The sequence below is a fragment of the Vicugna pacos genome, unplaced genomic scaffold, assembly GCF_048564905.1.
Source record: "Vicugna pacos unplaced genomic scaffold, VicPac4 scaffold_204, whole genome shotgun sequence".
Classification (NCBI taxonomy): Eukaryota; Metazoa; Chordata; class Mammalia; order Artiodactyla; family Camelidae; genus Vicugna; species Vicugna pacos.
In genome coordinates, this window is record NW_027328883.1 from 478777 (window position 1) to 493582 (window position 14806).

Below are 14806 nucleotides of genomic sequence, written 5' to 3' on the forward strand. Positions count from 1 at the left end.
TGATGGAAGCAGAGCCAGAGTCACACTATGAGAAGAGCATGTGGGAGAGGAGATGGTGCTGTGGCCAGCTTTAGAAAATGCAATCTCCCACAAGCAGTTAAGTGGTCAACAATAATAACGGTATAACTTTTTGAATAACATAATTGAAAAGGTGGAACTAATTAGTACATATTAAAAACTACAGCATGATACTAGAAAATACACATTCTAAGGGATACAAAAAGCATTTACAAAAATTGAACATGTATTAGGTCACAAAGAAAACATCACTAAGTTCAACAAAATAGAGATGTTACAAACCACATGCTCTGATCATAGCACAGTATAACCAGAAATTATAAAAACTAAAAGATCCCTTCTCCGAAGACATTGAAAAATCTTCCATTAAAGAAATACCAGGTCAAACTGGAGATACGTGCAGAATTTATACAAATTATAGGAAGACTACTACATTTCAGAATAAATGAGCTATATTTAAAGCATTGGTCAGAGTAAATGCAGTCTTGAATACTCACATGTATGAAAGTGAAAGAATAAAAATAAATGAATGTAATTTTCAATTCAAGAGCTCAGTATGAAACACCAAATTAAGACAAAAGAAAGCACAAAGAAGGAAACAACACTAATATATAAAAGTAGACGTTAATGAGGGAGAAAAAAACCTAGATCAAGTGAATAAGTCAAAATTCTCTTTAAAAATGAATGAAAGCACTAGGCAATTTAATCAAGGGAAAAACATACATATGTATGGTACAATGGAAATAACAATACAGAAGAAATTTTGCAAATCAAAGGGTTTACTTTACATGTGTCTACTGAGATGAATCTGAAAAACTAAATGAAACACATAATTTTTTGAAAAAACACAATTTGCTGTAATTGACCCCAATGGGAACAAAGAGCTTCTTGAAGAGATAATGTCTAAGAAGAAAGAGAATTATGAAGAATTTAACCTACATGAGATCACTAGGCACAGGTAGTTTCATAGAGAATTTCTTCAAAATTTTAGGACCATACAGTCCCAACACTATGTGAGTTGATTTAGAGCAAAGAAAATGAAGGAAAACGTTGGATTTATGCTGACAATGTCAGCGGCATAAATTACAATTATTGTTCAGTGCCCCTTAACAAACACTAATGTAGAAGCCCCAAAATAAAATACTACCAAACAGACTCCAAAATCACGAGAGGAAAATGCACCAGGTTCCAAGCAAGGTTTATTCTGGGACTGCAAGGTGCAACACTAAGAAATCTTTTAATTTAGCATTTTAATAGGCCTAAGGGAAAAATTATGTAATTATTTGCAGAGATGCTGAACAAATCTTTGACAAAATCAGACAAAATTATAATAAAATGGAATCATACATAATTGGGAAAACCTGAGGCATTCCAACCACAGTCAAGAACAGTCTAAAAATGCCCAAAATGTCCATTACCACTTAATACTGTCCTGGAGGTTTTAAGCTATGCAATGAATGAGATGATCGAAATAGAGACTAACAAATGGAGAAGAAGGAAAATTATCTCTAGTCCCAGGTGACATGATAATATACCAAAAGAACCCTAGGGAATTGGGGGTAAAACTAACTGAAACACTAAAAGATTCTACAACGATGTAGGGTATAAAATGAAGATGCAGAAATCAAAAGTCGCCACATGCACACACACAAAAATGAGTTAGAAGATACAATGAAAGGCAAAACAAACTTCATTTATAAGAGCAGCAAAAAAGGAAAACATATTCAGGAATAAAATGAAGGCTTATCCAAAATCTACATTTTAAAATGCTGTAAAATGCTTCTTAAAGACACAAAAGTAGAGTTGGACTAGTGGGAAGAAATGCCTTGTTCCTTGTTAGGCCTTTCCAATCATCCTCCATGTGTTAGTTCTTGCAAAGCTCACTTATAGATTTAATGCAATCTCAATACGAATATCAAAAGTTCTCCCTACTTCACAATGACACCTGCACCCCAATGTTCATAGCAGCACTATTTACAATAGCCAAGACGTGGAAACAGCCTAAATGTCCATCAACAGATGACTGATAAAGAAGATGTGGTATATTTATACAATGGAATACTATTCAGCCATTAAAAAGAATAAAATAATGTCATTTGCAGCAACATGGATGGACCTAGAGAATGTCATTCTAAGTGAAGTAAGCCAGAAAGAGAAAGAAAAAATCATATGAGATCGCTCATATGTGGAATCTAAAAAACAAACAAACAAACAAACAAAAAACCCAAAGCATAAATACGAAACAGAAATAGACTCACAGACATAAAATACAAACTTGTGGTTGTCAAAGGGGTGGAGGGTGGGAAGGGATAGACGGGATTTCAATATTGCAGAATAGATAAACAAGATTATACTGTATAGCAGAGGGAAATATACACAAGATCTTATGGTAGCTCACAGAGAAAAAATGTGACAATGAATATATATATCTTCATGTATAACTGAAAAAGTGTGCTTTACATTGGAATTTGACACAACATTGTAAAATGATTATAAATCAATAAAAAAAGTTACAAAAAAAAGGTTCTCTTTTGCCCTGCCGGACATATCAAGATGATACAATACCTATGGAAAAATGCAAGTATAGGTACAAAAATGATGAAAATAAAGAGCTTCGAGGGAGAACTGCCCAACAAGATATTACAGTATGTGCCAAAGCCTCTATAATTAAGACAGTGTGGTGTTTGAATATGAGTAGACAGACGAACCAATGGAAACAAACAGCAAGTCCAGACTAGATCCAATAACATATGGAAATCTAGGGTATGATAACAGTGGTATTCTGAATCAGTGTAGTGTGGGCAAACACGGACGTTTTACTAAATGAACCGATCGTGAGGAAATTAACACTTTCTAACTTAAGTTTAACATTAACACTATTCAGTTAACGAAGATGTGAAGAGCAAATTTCCCCATAGAGGACATAATACAATTGGATCTCTATCTGATAACAACCAAAAAACAAATCAGTTCTACATGAACAAAGATGTTAAAATGCAAAATAAACTTTAAACAAGTGACTTACAAGAAAAAGAAGGAGAAAGATGTTATGCCCTGAAATAACTAAAGTTATTTTAGTTTTTTTTCTTTGGTGGTGGTGGGGAGATAATATGGTTTATTTATTTATTTTTAGAAGGGGTACTGAACCTTTTAGAAGAGGATTGAACCTATGACCTGGTGCATGCAAAGCATGCAGCTCTACCACTTGAGCTATAAATGACAAAGAAAGAGACAGGAAACCACAGGCATAAAGATTAGTATCCCAATATATAAACGACTTCTGTAAATGTATAAGAAGGCCATCCTACCGAATTGAAAAAAGGTCATGACAGCCAGCGAGACCTGTCCTGGAAAAGGAAATTGAAATGGCCAATAAGCATCAAAAGAAAAAAGAGCTCAACCTTATAAGTGACTGGAGAAACGCAAAAGAATACCCCCACCCCACCCCACCCCACCCCCACACACGGAATTTCACACCCACTAAAGTGGCAACCTGAAGTCTGACTGCACCAAGTATTTGGTGAGTCTAGGGAGCCAATGAGCGCTCAGCCAGCCGGTGGAGGAAGGGAGGAAACAGTTTCGCCGTACTCACTAGCCTGCGACGACGACCCAGCCGTCCACTCCCTTAAGCTTGCAAAACATGTTGCGCGTGGGCCGGACATTAGAATATCCCCAGCATCACTGCTTTTCGGGGCTCTAAAGCAGAAAGTATCCCGACGTGCAGGAACCAGAAAACGGAGGAGCGAACTGAGGCGTGGTTCCACAACGGTCTAGGATGCGGCGGGGGAAATGAAAGCACTGTGGCTCCAGGTCCTAATACAGGTAGCGCTGGTGACACCACGTTGAGTGAAAAGAGCAAGGGGCAGAATACCAGAGAGAATGGGCTGCAATTTAGCGTCACACGCAGACAGCGCCAGAGTAAGCAAGGATGGTGAAGGATGCACACACGTGTCCTTAAAAGACGAAAACCCAAACCTGGAAGACGGGGGTGGGAGGGTTCCCCCAGTACGCGCCTGCGGCTGGGCTATTCCTCCGCAAGGGGAAGGGGTGAGTGGAGAGGACCCCAGGAGGAGGGTGACTAGGAGTCACCAGGGGGGTGGAGGCTTGAGCACCTGTTCCTGGCTCCCGTGTCCTCTTGTGACTTCCCAGGAAGAAGGCCCGGGAAACGCCCTCTGAACGGAGGTCCTGGAACCCCCGGCGCAGGTCCCCAGCCTGGGCACCTTCCGCGGAGGGCGGTCCGGCCAGGGGGCGGGGGCTCGGGCGAGGCCCCGCCTCCCGCGTGCGCGCTGTGCCGGCCAATCAGCGCCGCTCCCGCCCAGGAGAGGCCTGCTGGCTCCTGAGGGCTGTCGGGAGGCCCTCAGAGGAGCGTCGCGGAGGTCGCGGTGTGGAGGTCTTGGTGCGGCCGGGGGCGGGGCCGGGGCCGGGGCCGGGGCCGGCGGCGGGGGCGGGTGGTGGGATGGAGGGAGGGGCAGAGAGATGGAGGGGCCGCAGGGAGGCCTGGAGCGGGGGTGGGGGCGGGGGGGGGGGAGCGGGGCGGGCGGGGTGAGGGGAGGCCGGCGGGCCGCACTGTGCGACCTGGGCCGGCCGGGCGGCGGGGGGACGGGGCGTCTCCTCAGACGTGAGGGGACCCGGCTGTGGAGCGGGGGCGGCCAGGCTGGCCGGTGAGGTGGCGTCCCCCGGGGCTGCCACAGGACGGGGCGAGGCCCCTGAGGGCGGGGGCGGGTCGGACGGTCCCCACGTCCCGGGAGGGTGCGGGCGGGTGCACAGGGGCCGTCCGCCCGCGGCCCCCGTCCTTCCTGCCCGGTGGCCCGGCGGGTCAGTCCGGGCCCGCGAGGTCGTCCTGGGGCCCACTCGGCGTGTGGGGAAGCCTCCCCCTCCTACCTCCCCCCCACCCCCCCGCCCCGACCTGACCGTCCCGGGCCAGGCGCAGACTGGTTTATCCCCCATCCGTCCCGAGGGACCCTTAGTTGGGTCCTGCCCGTGGCCGGGCCTCCCGCCGGGAACCGAGGGCCAGGGGCGGCCTCTGTCCCTCCCTCCGTAGGGGCCAGAATCTGGCGGAGGGGCCCGGCGCTCAGATGTCCGCGGGCGCGGGGTGGGTTGTGTGTGGGGCGCAGGCGCCAGCCCTCCGTCCAGCCCCGGAGGAGGGGCTCGCAGTCACCACCTGCTTTGTCCGCTCCTGGTCCAGCCGGAGACACGCGGGCACGCACACTCTGATGTGCGCAGAGGACCCTTGCCGGGCATCGCTCGTTGACCCTGTGCCCGTTTCTTTAAGTTTGTGCTCACAAGGTGCAGGAGAGCTGTCTCTGCCTGGGAAGAGACACTTAGGGATGGCGCCGGCTGAGAGGAAGCGCCTGGGGAGGGCTGCGAAGGCCCCGGTGGAGGCTCAGGGTATGGCAGCCTGTGACTTCGGGAGACAAGAGAGAAGAGAGCCGCGTGGGTCAGAGGGTGTTCCGGAAGGTACGTATGGTCCATCGGACGCCTTTGCGGATAACAGCGCACGGGGGCAGGGGCCGTGTCCCTCAGGTCACTGCTCTGAGTCCTCGACATTGTAGCCAGTGAAATCCATGTGCCTGCAAAGCCGTGTCGGGTCCTGGGGGTTGCCCACTCCATCCTCCTATTGGACACCCGGATTGCAGAAGCTTACATGGCAGCTCTTCCTCATGCTTGCAGGCCCTTCTTTCCCAAATATCTCTTCTGGGCTACATGATTTATGCTGACATTAAACCCTGAAAGGCTTGTAACAGTGTCTCCATAAAAAGGACCCGGTCCCTGATCTGACTTCATCTGACCTGCACATACGTGAGTCCTTTCATATGTCTGCTTTAACAGCTCTTGGTGGCACTAAGCCTGAAACCCTCCCCACTGAGGATATTTCTCCGTGAAAACTGATCACAATACCATGCTTCGTTTTAAAGTGTTTTCCATTTTTATTTCAATGTAGGAAACAACCGAGTCACTGATAATTATGGGGGAATAAATCCTTCTCCAGGAACATTGGAGGAAGACTTGCGGTAATGTTTTTATGGCAATTTTCACCTGCTAGGTAAAGTCCACTTGGCTCATGTAACAAGTATTCTCTGTGAAGTCCTTGCATGGGGCATTTCTTTCATAACAAGTATGGTCTTTCATGTATCTTTATTTAATAATGTTTGATATAACTTCTTCACAGGAATGAAGTACGGGAGATGCTGGAAGGATTTCAAGGTACGTTTGAGTGATATTTACAACTAGAGAACATTGTTTTAAACTATATAGCTTTTATAAATGGAAATGTTTATCCCTGGATTACATCCGTTGCCCTCAGATACTTTTTTTTTTTTCTAGACAGGTATTTAGTGTGATTCGACGTTACAGGTTTCCGTTACTTGCCTTTTGAGTTGTTGATGTGGGAAGTGAAAATGATACTAACAGTGATGCCAGTCTTGCTTTTTGAAATGATGCCTGTCTTATACCTTTTAAATGTCTTTGCATATTGCTGAGGCGGCATTTACCCATTTTGATTTGAATATATGGGAAGAAAATAATTTTCAACATTAATCTTTAATGAATAAATATTTTCTATGTAGATGACATTAAACGGGCTCTTCTTGCAAAGAGAAAAATGTTTGAGATGAATATGAAAGCTTCTATCAGCACCACTAATGCAAAAATTGGGCATGTTTGGAAAACACAACTAGAACAAAGGTAAAGTTGGTGGTTTTTTTCAGCCACAACAACATTTGTATAATTTCTTAGTGTTCACTGGTGCAGATAACCTAAGGCAAATACTATCATATTGCATTTTCCAGTGAAAAACACATTTTGCTTGATTTTTTCCCTAAGCAGATAAATTCTTTAGTTCGGTAACCTCACTCCTTAACAGAATTGAGATGTATTTCCTAGAAGCCACTAAAGATGACCTTTTCCCCCCTTTCAAATAACAATTGAGTTTTTGTCAGATGAAATTAATTTATATTCATTCTACACCCATACTAGCTGAACGTAAGGTAAATGTCTTCAATCATTATCCTTGTGATAGTTAATTGTATTGTTATGTAGAAAAGGTTAATCTTATATTGTGAAAAGTTCGTCAATTTTAGCGGAACTGTGTTCACAGTTCTTTTTTCAAAATCATTGTTGTGCCAAAGAGGGGAAGTATTTGAGTGAAATATTCCTGTTTGGACATCTCTGATGAATGGATGTAGTAACCTCATCGAATCTACTTACTGTATTAGAACACACAAGTTACTCAGTAAGAAGAAGTGAAAAGTAAACTGCTTTCAGATGAATGAATTTTTATGGGAAATTTATAGTACAGTAAATCTTCATTAGTTTTCAGGAGGTAGAGAGCACGTGACATAGCATTTGTGTTATTCAGTTAGGAATAGTCATTTTGGAATTAAAGAGTAAATCATCTACTTAACCTTTCTGTTTCCCATGAGACTGTTTTAGCTGCTGTTATGCTGTCACTGCCTTCTCCTTGTATAGTGTAAATTGTGTCAGGTCAGTTTTGTTTTGAGTGTGGTTAATGTTTTCTCATATCTTATGAAGTATGACAGTGCTCATTGTTACGTTTTACAGGCAGAATCTTCATCTCCGATATTCTCGGCAGCTTCGGACTTTGCTTCGGGAGTGGAATATAGACGTGCAGAAAGCCCAGGAACAAGAAGAAAAACTAGCTGTTGGTATCAGCCTTAGCTTTCACATTAGCTCGTTGTATCAAAGTCTCGAGTAGCAGTAGCTCAGGCAATAATACAGGAGAGAAGGTAGAGCCCATGAACCCAGAGTGGAAGATGTAGTGATGGGAGCCTGAATGTTCTGTTTCAGTTGCTTCTGTCTGTTTAGTGGAAATAGTAAGTTTACCAGTTGGGAGTTAGGACGGTGGAGGAAGTTGTTGCCTTTTGAAGGCAGAGAAGGCGGGTTAGAATTGTTTCCCCCCCCCCCCCCCCGAGAGGACTAGGGAAATCTTGTTGCCAGGCAGCATTAGGGATCTAACTTAGGTTAGTGTCATAGTGACCGTGAATTTAAAGTGTGAGACGACTTGGCATAGTTGTGGCAGAGCAGCTGGAGAGGTGGATTTTCCCCAGGTTGGGGTTTAGCCGTGCAGATTGACAGAGTGAGAAGGGGCCAAGGTACGTGTGCAAGGGCATAGGTATAATGATTGACCATGGAATTTAAGCTGGGAAGGAGGAAAGGGGAGGTCATGAGAGTCGGGGCTGGGGACAGTGAAAAGTCTTAGGATCCCGACAGAGTATTGATTGAACTACATGTAGCAAGGAAGGGAATGAACTACAAGCTGGGAGGTAGTGATTGAACGCTGGGAGACATGGAGAAACAGCATAGTGCAGTGGTCAAGAGCCTGGACTCTGGAACCATACATGTTTGGGATGCAATTCTGTTTGACCAGCGGTAGCTGTGAAACCAAGGACAGATTGTTTGCCTCTCTGCCTGAGTCTCCTCATCCATGAAAGGGGACACACTAAGAGTCCCTACCTCGTAGAGCTGTTTTGAGGTTTGGTGGGGCTTTTTTGAATTTTTTTTTATTGATGTATAGTCAGTTTACAATGTTCTGTCAATTTCTGGTGCACAGCACAATTTTTCAGTCATACATGGATCTACATATATTCATTTTCATACTCTTTTTCACTGCAAGCTACTACAAGATATTGAATATGGTTCCCTGTGGCATACAGAATAAATTTGTTTATCTATTTTATATATACCAGTCAGTATCTACAAATCTCGTACTCCCAGTTTATCCCTTCCCACTCCCTTCCCTGCTGGCAACCACAAGTCTGTATCCTATGTCTGTGAGTCTGTTTCTGTTTTATATGTGAGTTCATTTGTCTTTTTTTTTTCTTTTTTAGATTCCACATGTGAGTGTTATCATATGGTATTTTTCTTTCTCTTTCTGGCTTATTTCACTTAGAATGACATTCTCCAGGGACATCCATGTGGCTGCAAATGGCATTATTCTTATCATTTTTATGGCTGAGTAGTATTCCATTGCATAAATATACCACATCTTCTTTATCCAGTCATCTGTCGATGGACATTTAGGTTGTTTCCATGTCTTGGCTATTGTAAATAGTGCTGCTATGAACATTGGGGTGCAGGTGTCTTTTTGAATTAAGGTTCCCTCTGGATATATGCCCAGGAGTGGGATTGCTGGGTCATCCAATAAGTCTATTTTTAGTCTTTCGAGGAATCTCCATGCTGTTTTCCACAGTGGCTGCACCAACCTGCATTCCCACCAACAGTGTAGGAGCGTTCCGTTTTCTCCACAGCCTCTCCAGTATTTCTCATTTGTGGACTTTTGAATGGTGGCCATTCTGACTGGTGTGAGGTGATACCTCATTGTAGTTTTGACGTGCATTTCTCTGATAATTAGTGATCTTGAGCATTTTTGCATGTGCCTATCGGTCGTACATTATGTCTTCATTGGAGAATTGCTGTTTTGAGTTTTAAATGAGATCATATATAAGAAGTTTATTTTAAATGGTTTGGGAAAGTACCTGACGAATAGTTCCCATGTAAGTGTTTGCTCTTGTTAAGATCATGTAGATGTTGCAGTTACTGGGAAAGACAGAATCCAGGGTATGACTGTGTAATGACTAGTGAGGGGCTAATGTAGGGAAGAGGTCAAGATTATTGTTGGAGATGAGGTCAAAGGGCAGAAAGGCTAGCATTATTGGAAGGGCCATCTGTGTGCACATTGAAATGATCAAGAAGTAATACATGTTTTGAGTATTGTTAAGAAAGAATGGTCCTCTGTAATTACTGATTGGAAGGATCATTAGGTGGCGTTTGCCTACCTGTGGTAAACACATTATTGGAAGGGTCATTTGTGAGTTTTGAAATCAAGAATCAAAACATGTTTTCATGATTGGTAAGAAAGAAATTCTCCTACTCAATGACTGTTAAGATAGGATTATGATATGGTTTTGTAGAGAAGTAGTAAGCACAATTATCTAAACTTGGTCATAAAAGTTGTTAAAACGGGAAATGCTAACAAGCATTGAGTTAAAGAGTGTTCCTTTTAAATGTAATGTATAATTATGCTCTCCAAATATTAAATGTTACCCACATTTTATCACTTTCCTATTCTGTTGTATTTGTAGAACATGTTTCGAGAGCAACGAAAGATTCTTCGACAAGCTAGAATTGTTCAGTACCAGAGACTGAAAAAAATGAAGAATTTATATGAGCAGTTCTTAAAGGTCTGTTTTGTTTGGTAACACACTAGATTCTTATAAAAATAATCTGTGTGTAAAAGTAGAAGATAGTATGTTTCTTTCCATATGTATGGGAAATGAACGTTTAGGTTGTTCTGTTAAATTGTTAACCGTTTTACACTTTGAATTCATTGTTCTGGATTTAACAAAATTAGTAAATGTGTTCTTGGTTTTAGGATTCACTAATAGTTTTGGGGGAGTCAGTTAAAACAGGAAACTGTGAACTGGGAATTTTATCTAAGCATATATGTAGCATGAAGAAAACTGATACTTTATTTACAGTTTAATCATAACCTTATTGTTCAACAATCAGTTTTTAAGAGATCAGCAACAAATATATAGTGGAAAGTAGGAAGTTTATAAATCATTCCTAGATGTCTTTTGCTTGTCTTATGTTAACAGTTACTGCTAAATATGAAGCAGGCAATTGTAATTAATGAATAACTCTTCTATTTTCAGATGTATTATATGAGTGTTTATGCCATATCTGCTTTTAGAATATGTGACTAATAATGACCTTCTATATAAACTTATAATCATATGAGGCCTAAGTGTACAACTGAATGAAAAACCCAGAGGAAGACTTAATGTTTGTGGGTTGAGAATGATCTGCCGAGATATTTGCACATTAGCACATTGCCCTTTTCTCCCCGCAGATATGTGTGTACTGTGTATGCTTATCTAGGAATAGATGGAATCCTGCACATTACCCTTCTTTTTTGGTGGTGGGCAGGGCTGGGAAGTGTTCTTTTCTAATGATAATCTTATTCAAAAACATGATGTTAATGTCACTCTCTTTAATTGAGATGGTTTAGGTAAACTAGCAAAAGGCTTTTAAAATAGATATTCTTTAAAGAACTTTAGAATCATATGTCTACAAAGGAGTTATTTTAAAGGCATATCTAAGTAGACAAGATGTTGCTCTAATGCTCCCTGAGAACCGTTTACTGATTGGTGTGCAGATCTGATAAAGTACCCAAGAAGATTGCTTCTAAAGGTTATTACTAAAGGCCAGCACTTATGGTAGTAACGTTAGTGTTGTCTTTGGCTCCTCCAAGTCCCTTGTCCTTCCCACCCAGCAATTACTAGGCCCTACAATTTTCACCTCTGCAACTGTACTTTAATTTCTTTCTTCCTTTTTTTTTTTATTGAAGTATAGTTGATTTACAGTATTGTGTTAGTTTCAGGTGTACAGCAAAGTGATTCAGTTATATATATATCTATACTTTTCCAGACTATTTCCCATTACAGCTTACTACAAGGCATTGAATGTAGTTCCCTGTGTCATACAGTAAATCCTTCTTGCTTATTTACTTTAGGTGTAGTAGTTTGTATCTGTTTAATTTCTTTCTTTGAATTCCCGCTGCTGCTGCCCTGGTTCAGGACCTCACCATTCCTTGCTTGTACTGTTACACTGTTTCCTGATTTCTGTCTTCTCCAATCCATCCTTCGCAGTTCTGCAACATGATCTTCCAACAGGTATCCCTTCCCTCCTGAAAACCTGTCATTAGCTGCCCAAGTTTAAATCCTCAGGTATTCAACGTGTCCCCCATAACAAAACCCTCTCTTTGTAGTTTCATACTTACATTCTTTTTTTCCTCCCACCCCTCCAGAGTAGTTGCTTTCTCTGCACTAAGTCACCATTACCTCCTGGCTTTGCTTATGCTCCTGCCCTAGATTACGTTTAATTCTCTCTTTCCTTTACCTAGTGAAATCTTATTCTTTCTGCCAACTAAATCAGAATCAATCTTATTTTCCATTACATGGATTTGGCAAGTTGTGTTTCCTTAATTGCTATAAAGTGTTTGTGTTTGATGTTTTTAATCTCTAATTTAAAAAATTAAAAAACCCAGGTAGGCCTGGAAACTCCCCCTCCCTCGGCCCTGGAAGACTACTATTCAGATTGGATGTACTAGATCACCATTTGTTGAATGAGTAATAAATATTTAAAACGTAGGTTTGTTTTTCATAGCTTAATGAGGTCACATCACAGATCATTTTATTCTCTCGAGCAGAACCATGTTACATTGATTATTATAAGTGCATTGTTACCTGGTGTTTAGACAGCTTATGAGAGAGTTTTTAAGTTGTGGTATTTCATTCTGTGGGACTGTCATTCTCTTTTTTCTTTTTTTGCTCCACCGTGACCTTAAGTGTTTGTTAACAGTTTTGAGCAAAGGGTACTTCTGTTGTACCGCTATAATAATCATATTTGACTCAAAAACGACATTTAGATTTCTTAAGTGGGTATTTTGATCTCCATGATTTGTTGTAATGTTTTTATTTGGAATAAATAATGAGTATCCTTTGAGTATTAGGACTTGTTACTTTTGAAATTTAATGGTACGTGTTTAGAACGTGAGATGAAAAGTGGTGCTTCATCACTGAACTAGGCTTTTTGTTTTAGAGTATGGAGGAGTTAGACAAGGATCATGAACTTCTTCTTACTGATGAGCAAAGCGAAGTTAGACAAGAAATGGCCAAGCTGCAAAACAAAATTATGCTGGAAGCTGTAAGTAGTGTATACTTGATATTAAGAACTATGGAGGGATGTGAGCATTGGGGTAAAGTTTTTGTTGTTGTTGTTGTTGTTGTTTTACAGAATGCGTATAACAATTACCTAAATAATATGCAAATATTTAATATTTCCTTTCTTGAAACAGCAACACCTAGACCTGGCAGTGGTTGAAAGTTATCTCCAAACCCTGTTACTCTGAGGACCTTGAAGAAAGAAGTGGAAGCTAAATTACATGACACAAATGTAACATCAGCCACGCTGAATCACATTACAGTCATTTAAACATTGTAGCGCAAGTCAGTATAGCCTGTTTATCATAGCCTGTTCGTGAAGTGCAAGACCCTCCTTTCTGTTTAAACTCACATGAAACAGAAACAGTTTGTGACTATAATCAGCAATTCCCAAATTATATGTATCAAGCTTTCAGCCCTTTTTGTCAGTAATGCTGACGTTCTGTACCTAACACTGTCAAATGACTTTTAGCAATAAAGATGATTTAATTTTAGGTTTAGCCTCAGTGCATCTGTATCAGCCCCAAAAGTTTCAGCAGCACAGGTATAGAAAGAAGGCTACATTGTTCTTCCTTAAGGAAAAAAATCAAGGACTATAAAATCCATTTGATCTGTGCACCACTTTGTATTTACTCATTCGTTTACAGAGCCGATTCCACTGGGGAAAATTATTTCAAAGGAAAATCTCCTCTATTGCCATATAGAAATTATTAAAAGCATCTTAAATTTCTGTTTTTGAATAAACTGAACTGCTAAAAACCATTAAGGGAAGAGAACTAGCTACATAAATATCAGTGCTGAGACATGGGTTTGTGAATATGTCATTTCCACAAAGACATCACAATGTCATTTAACTGGTGTTGGTCCAGTATTAAATGACACCTGCCCTTAGCACAGATTGAAAGTGCTTCATTAATATATACATACACATAATTACTTACAGTCCAAGTGTTTCACACCTGTCTTTACATACAAATTACCTAGAGTGCTTGTTTTCAAGTTTAATATTCATTGACTATGTGAAACATTGATTTTGAATTCATCTAAAAACTTGAATAATTAATTCTTGTGCCTTTCCTTTTGTAATGGGCATTTTTTTTTGCATTTAAGGACATAACACTCTCTTCATTTGGACACATGTTATTTAATCAACATGGTATTGTTTTGGAATATATTTGAAAGGAGTCAGTTAAATGTGTTCTTTTTCTGAGTTACTGAAATTGCTTTCATGAATCATTCAAAACAAAATATTCCCATTTGGAGGGGAGGAGTGACTTTTTCTTGTTTTTCTGTGTGTTTTTCACTTTAATCCTGGCCCCTAATACCACTCTCCTCTTTGTTTCAAGGTTTTCCAACTTTTTAAAAGCAAGCCAGTATAGATTCTCTTTTTCTAACTCTAATAATCTATATAGGAGTAAGTGAATCCTCCACCGTTATCCACTATATGACATTACAGAGAGAGTTTAATTGCTCAATTTTGCATTTCCTTTCTTTCTTTCTTTCTTTCTTTCTTTCTTTCTTTCTTTCTTTCTTTCTTTCTTTCTTTCTTTCTTTCTTTCTTTCTTTCCTTCTTTCTTCCTTCCTTCCTTTCTTTCTTTCTTCCTTCCTTCCTTTCTTTCTTTCTTTCTTTCTTTCTTTCTTTCTTTCTTTCCTTCTTTCTTTCCTTCTTCCTTCCTTCCTTTCTTTCTTTCTTTCTTTCTTTCTTTCTTTCTTTCTTTCTTTCTTCCTTTCTTTCTTTCTTTCTTTCTTTCTTTCTTTCTTTCTTTCTTTCTTTCTTCCTTCCTTCCTTCCTTCCTTCCTTCCTTCCTTCCTTCCTTCCTTCCTTCCTCCCTCCCTTCCTTTTCTTTCTTTCTTTCTTTCTTTCTTTCTTTCTTTCTTTCTTTCTTTCTTTCTTTCTTTCTTTCTTTCTTTCTTTCTTTCTTTCTTTCTTTCATTCTTTCTTTCTTTCTTTCTTTCTTTCTTTCTTTTCTTTCTTTTTTGTAAAGGACTCTCCTTTTAACCCAAAGCATGTGTTGGTATATACATGTAAAGCTCTATTTCGGACT

General features: G+C 40.7%; 1 protein-coding gene across 3 annotated transcripts; it reads left to right on the forward strand.

Moving 5' to 3' along the window:
* Positions 1–4335: 4335 nt before the first annotated feature.
* On the forward strand, positions 4336–13255 carry LOC140695446 (synaptonemal complex protein 3-like). 3 transcript variants are annotated; one of them, XM_072958182.1, is made up of 9 exons: positions 4336–4414; positions 5291–5475; positions 5960–6029; positions 6188–6222; positions 6585–6702; positions 7579–7678; positions 10119–10217; positions 12640–12744; positions 12896–13255. In XM_072958182.1, the coding sequence occupies exons 2-9, from the start codon at positions 5346–5348 to the stop codon at positions 12947–12949; spliced, it is 711 nt and encodes a 236-aa protein (XP_072814283.1). In that variant the 5' UTR covers positions 4336–4414; positions 5291–5345; the 3' UTR covers positions 12950–13255. The 3 variants fall into 3 exon arrangements, with proteins under 3 accessions (XP_072814283.1, XP_072814284.1, XP_072814285.1); XM_072958183.1 differs by having other exon boundaries at positions 4342–4408; XM_072958184.1 differs by lacking the exon at positions 4336–4414 and adding an exon at positions 4622–4679.
* Positions 13256–14806: the final 1551 nt, after the last annotated feature.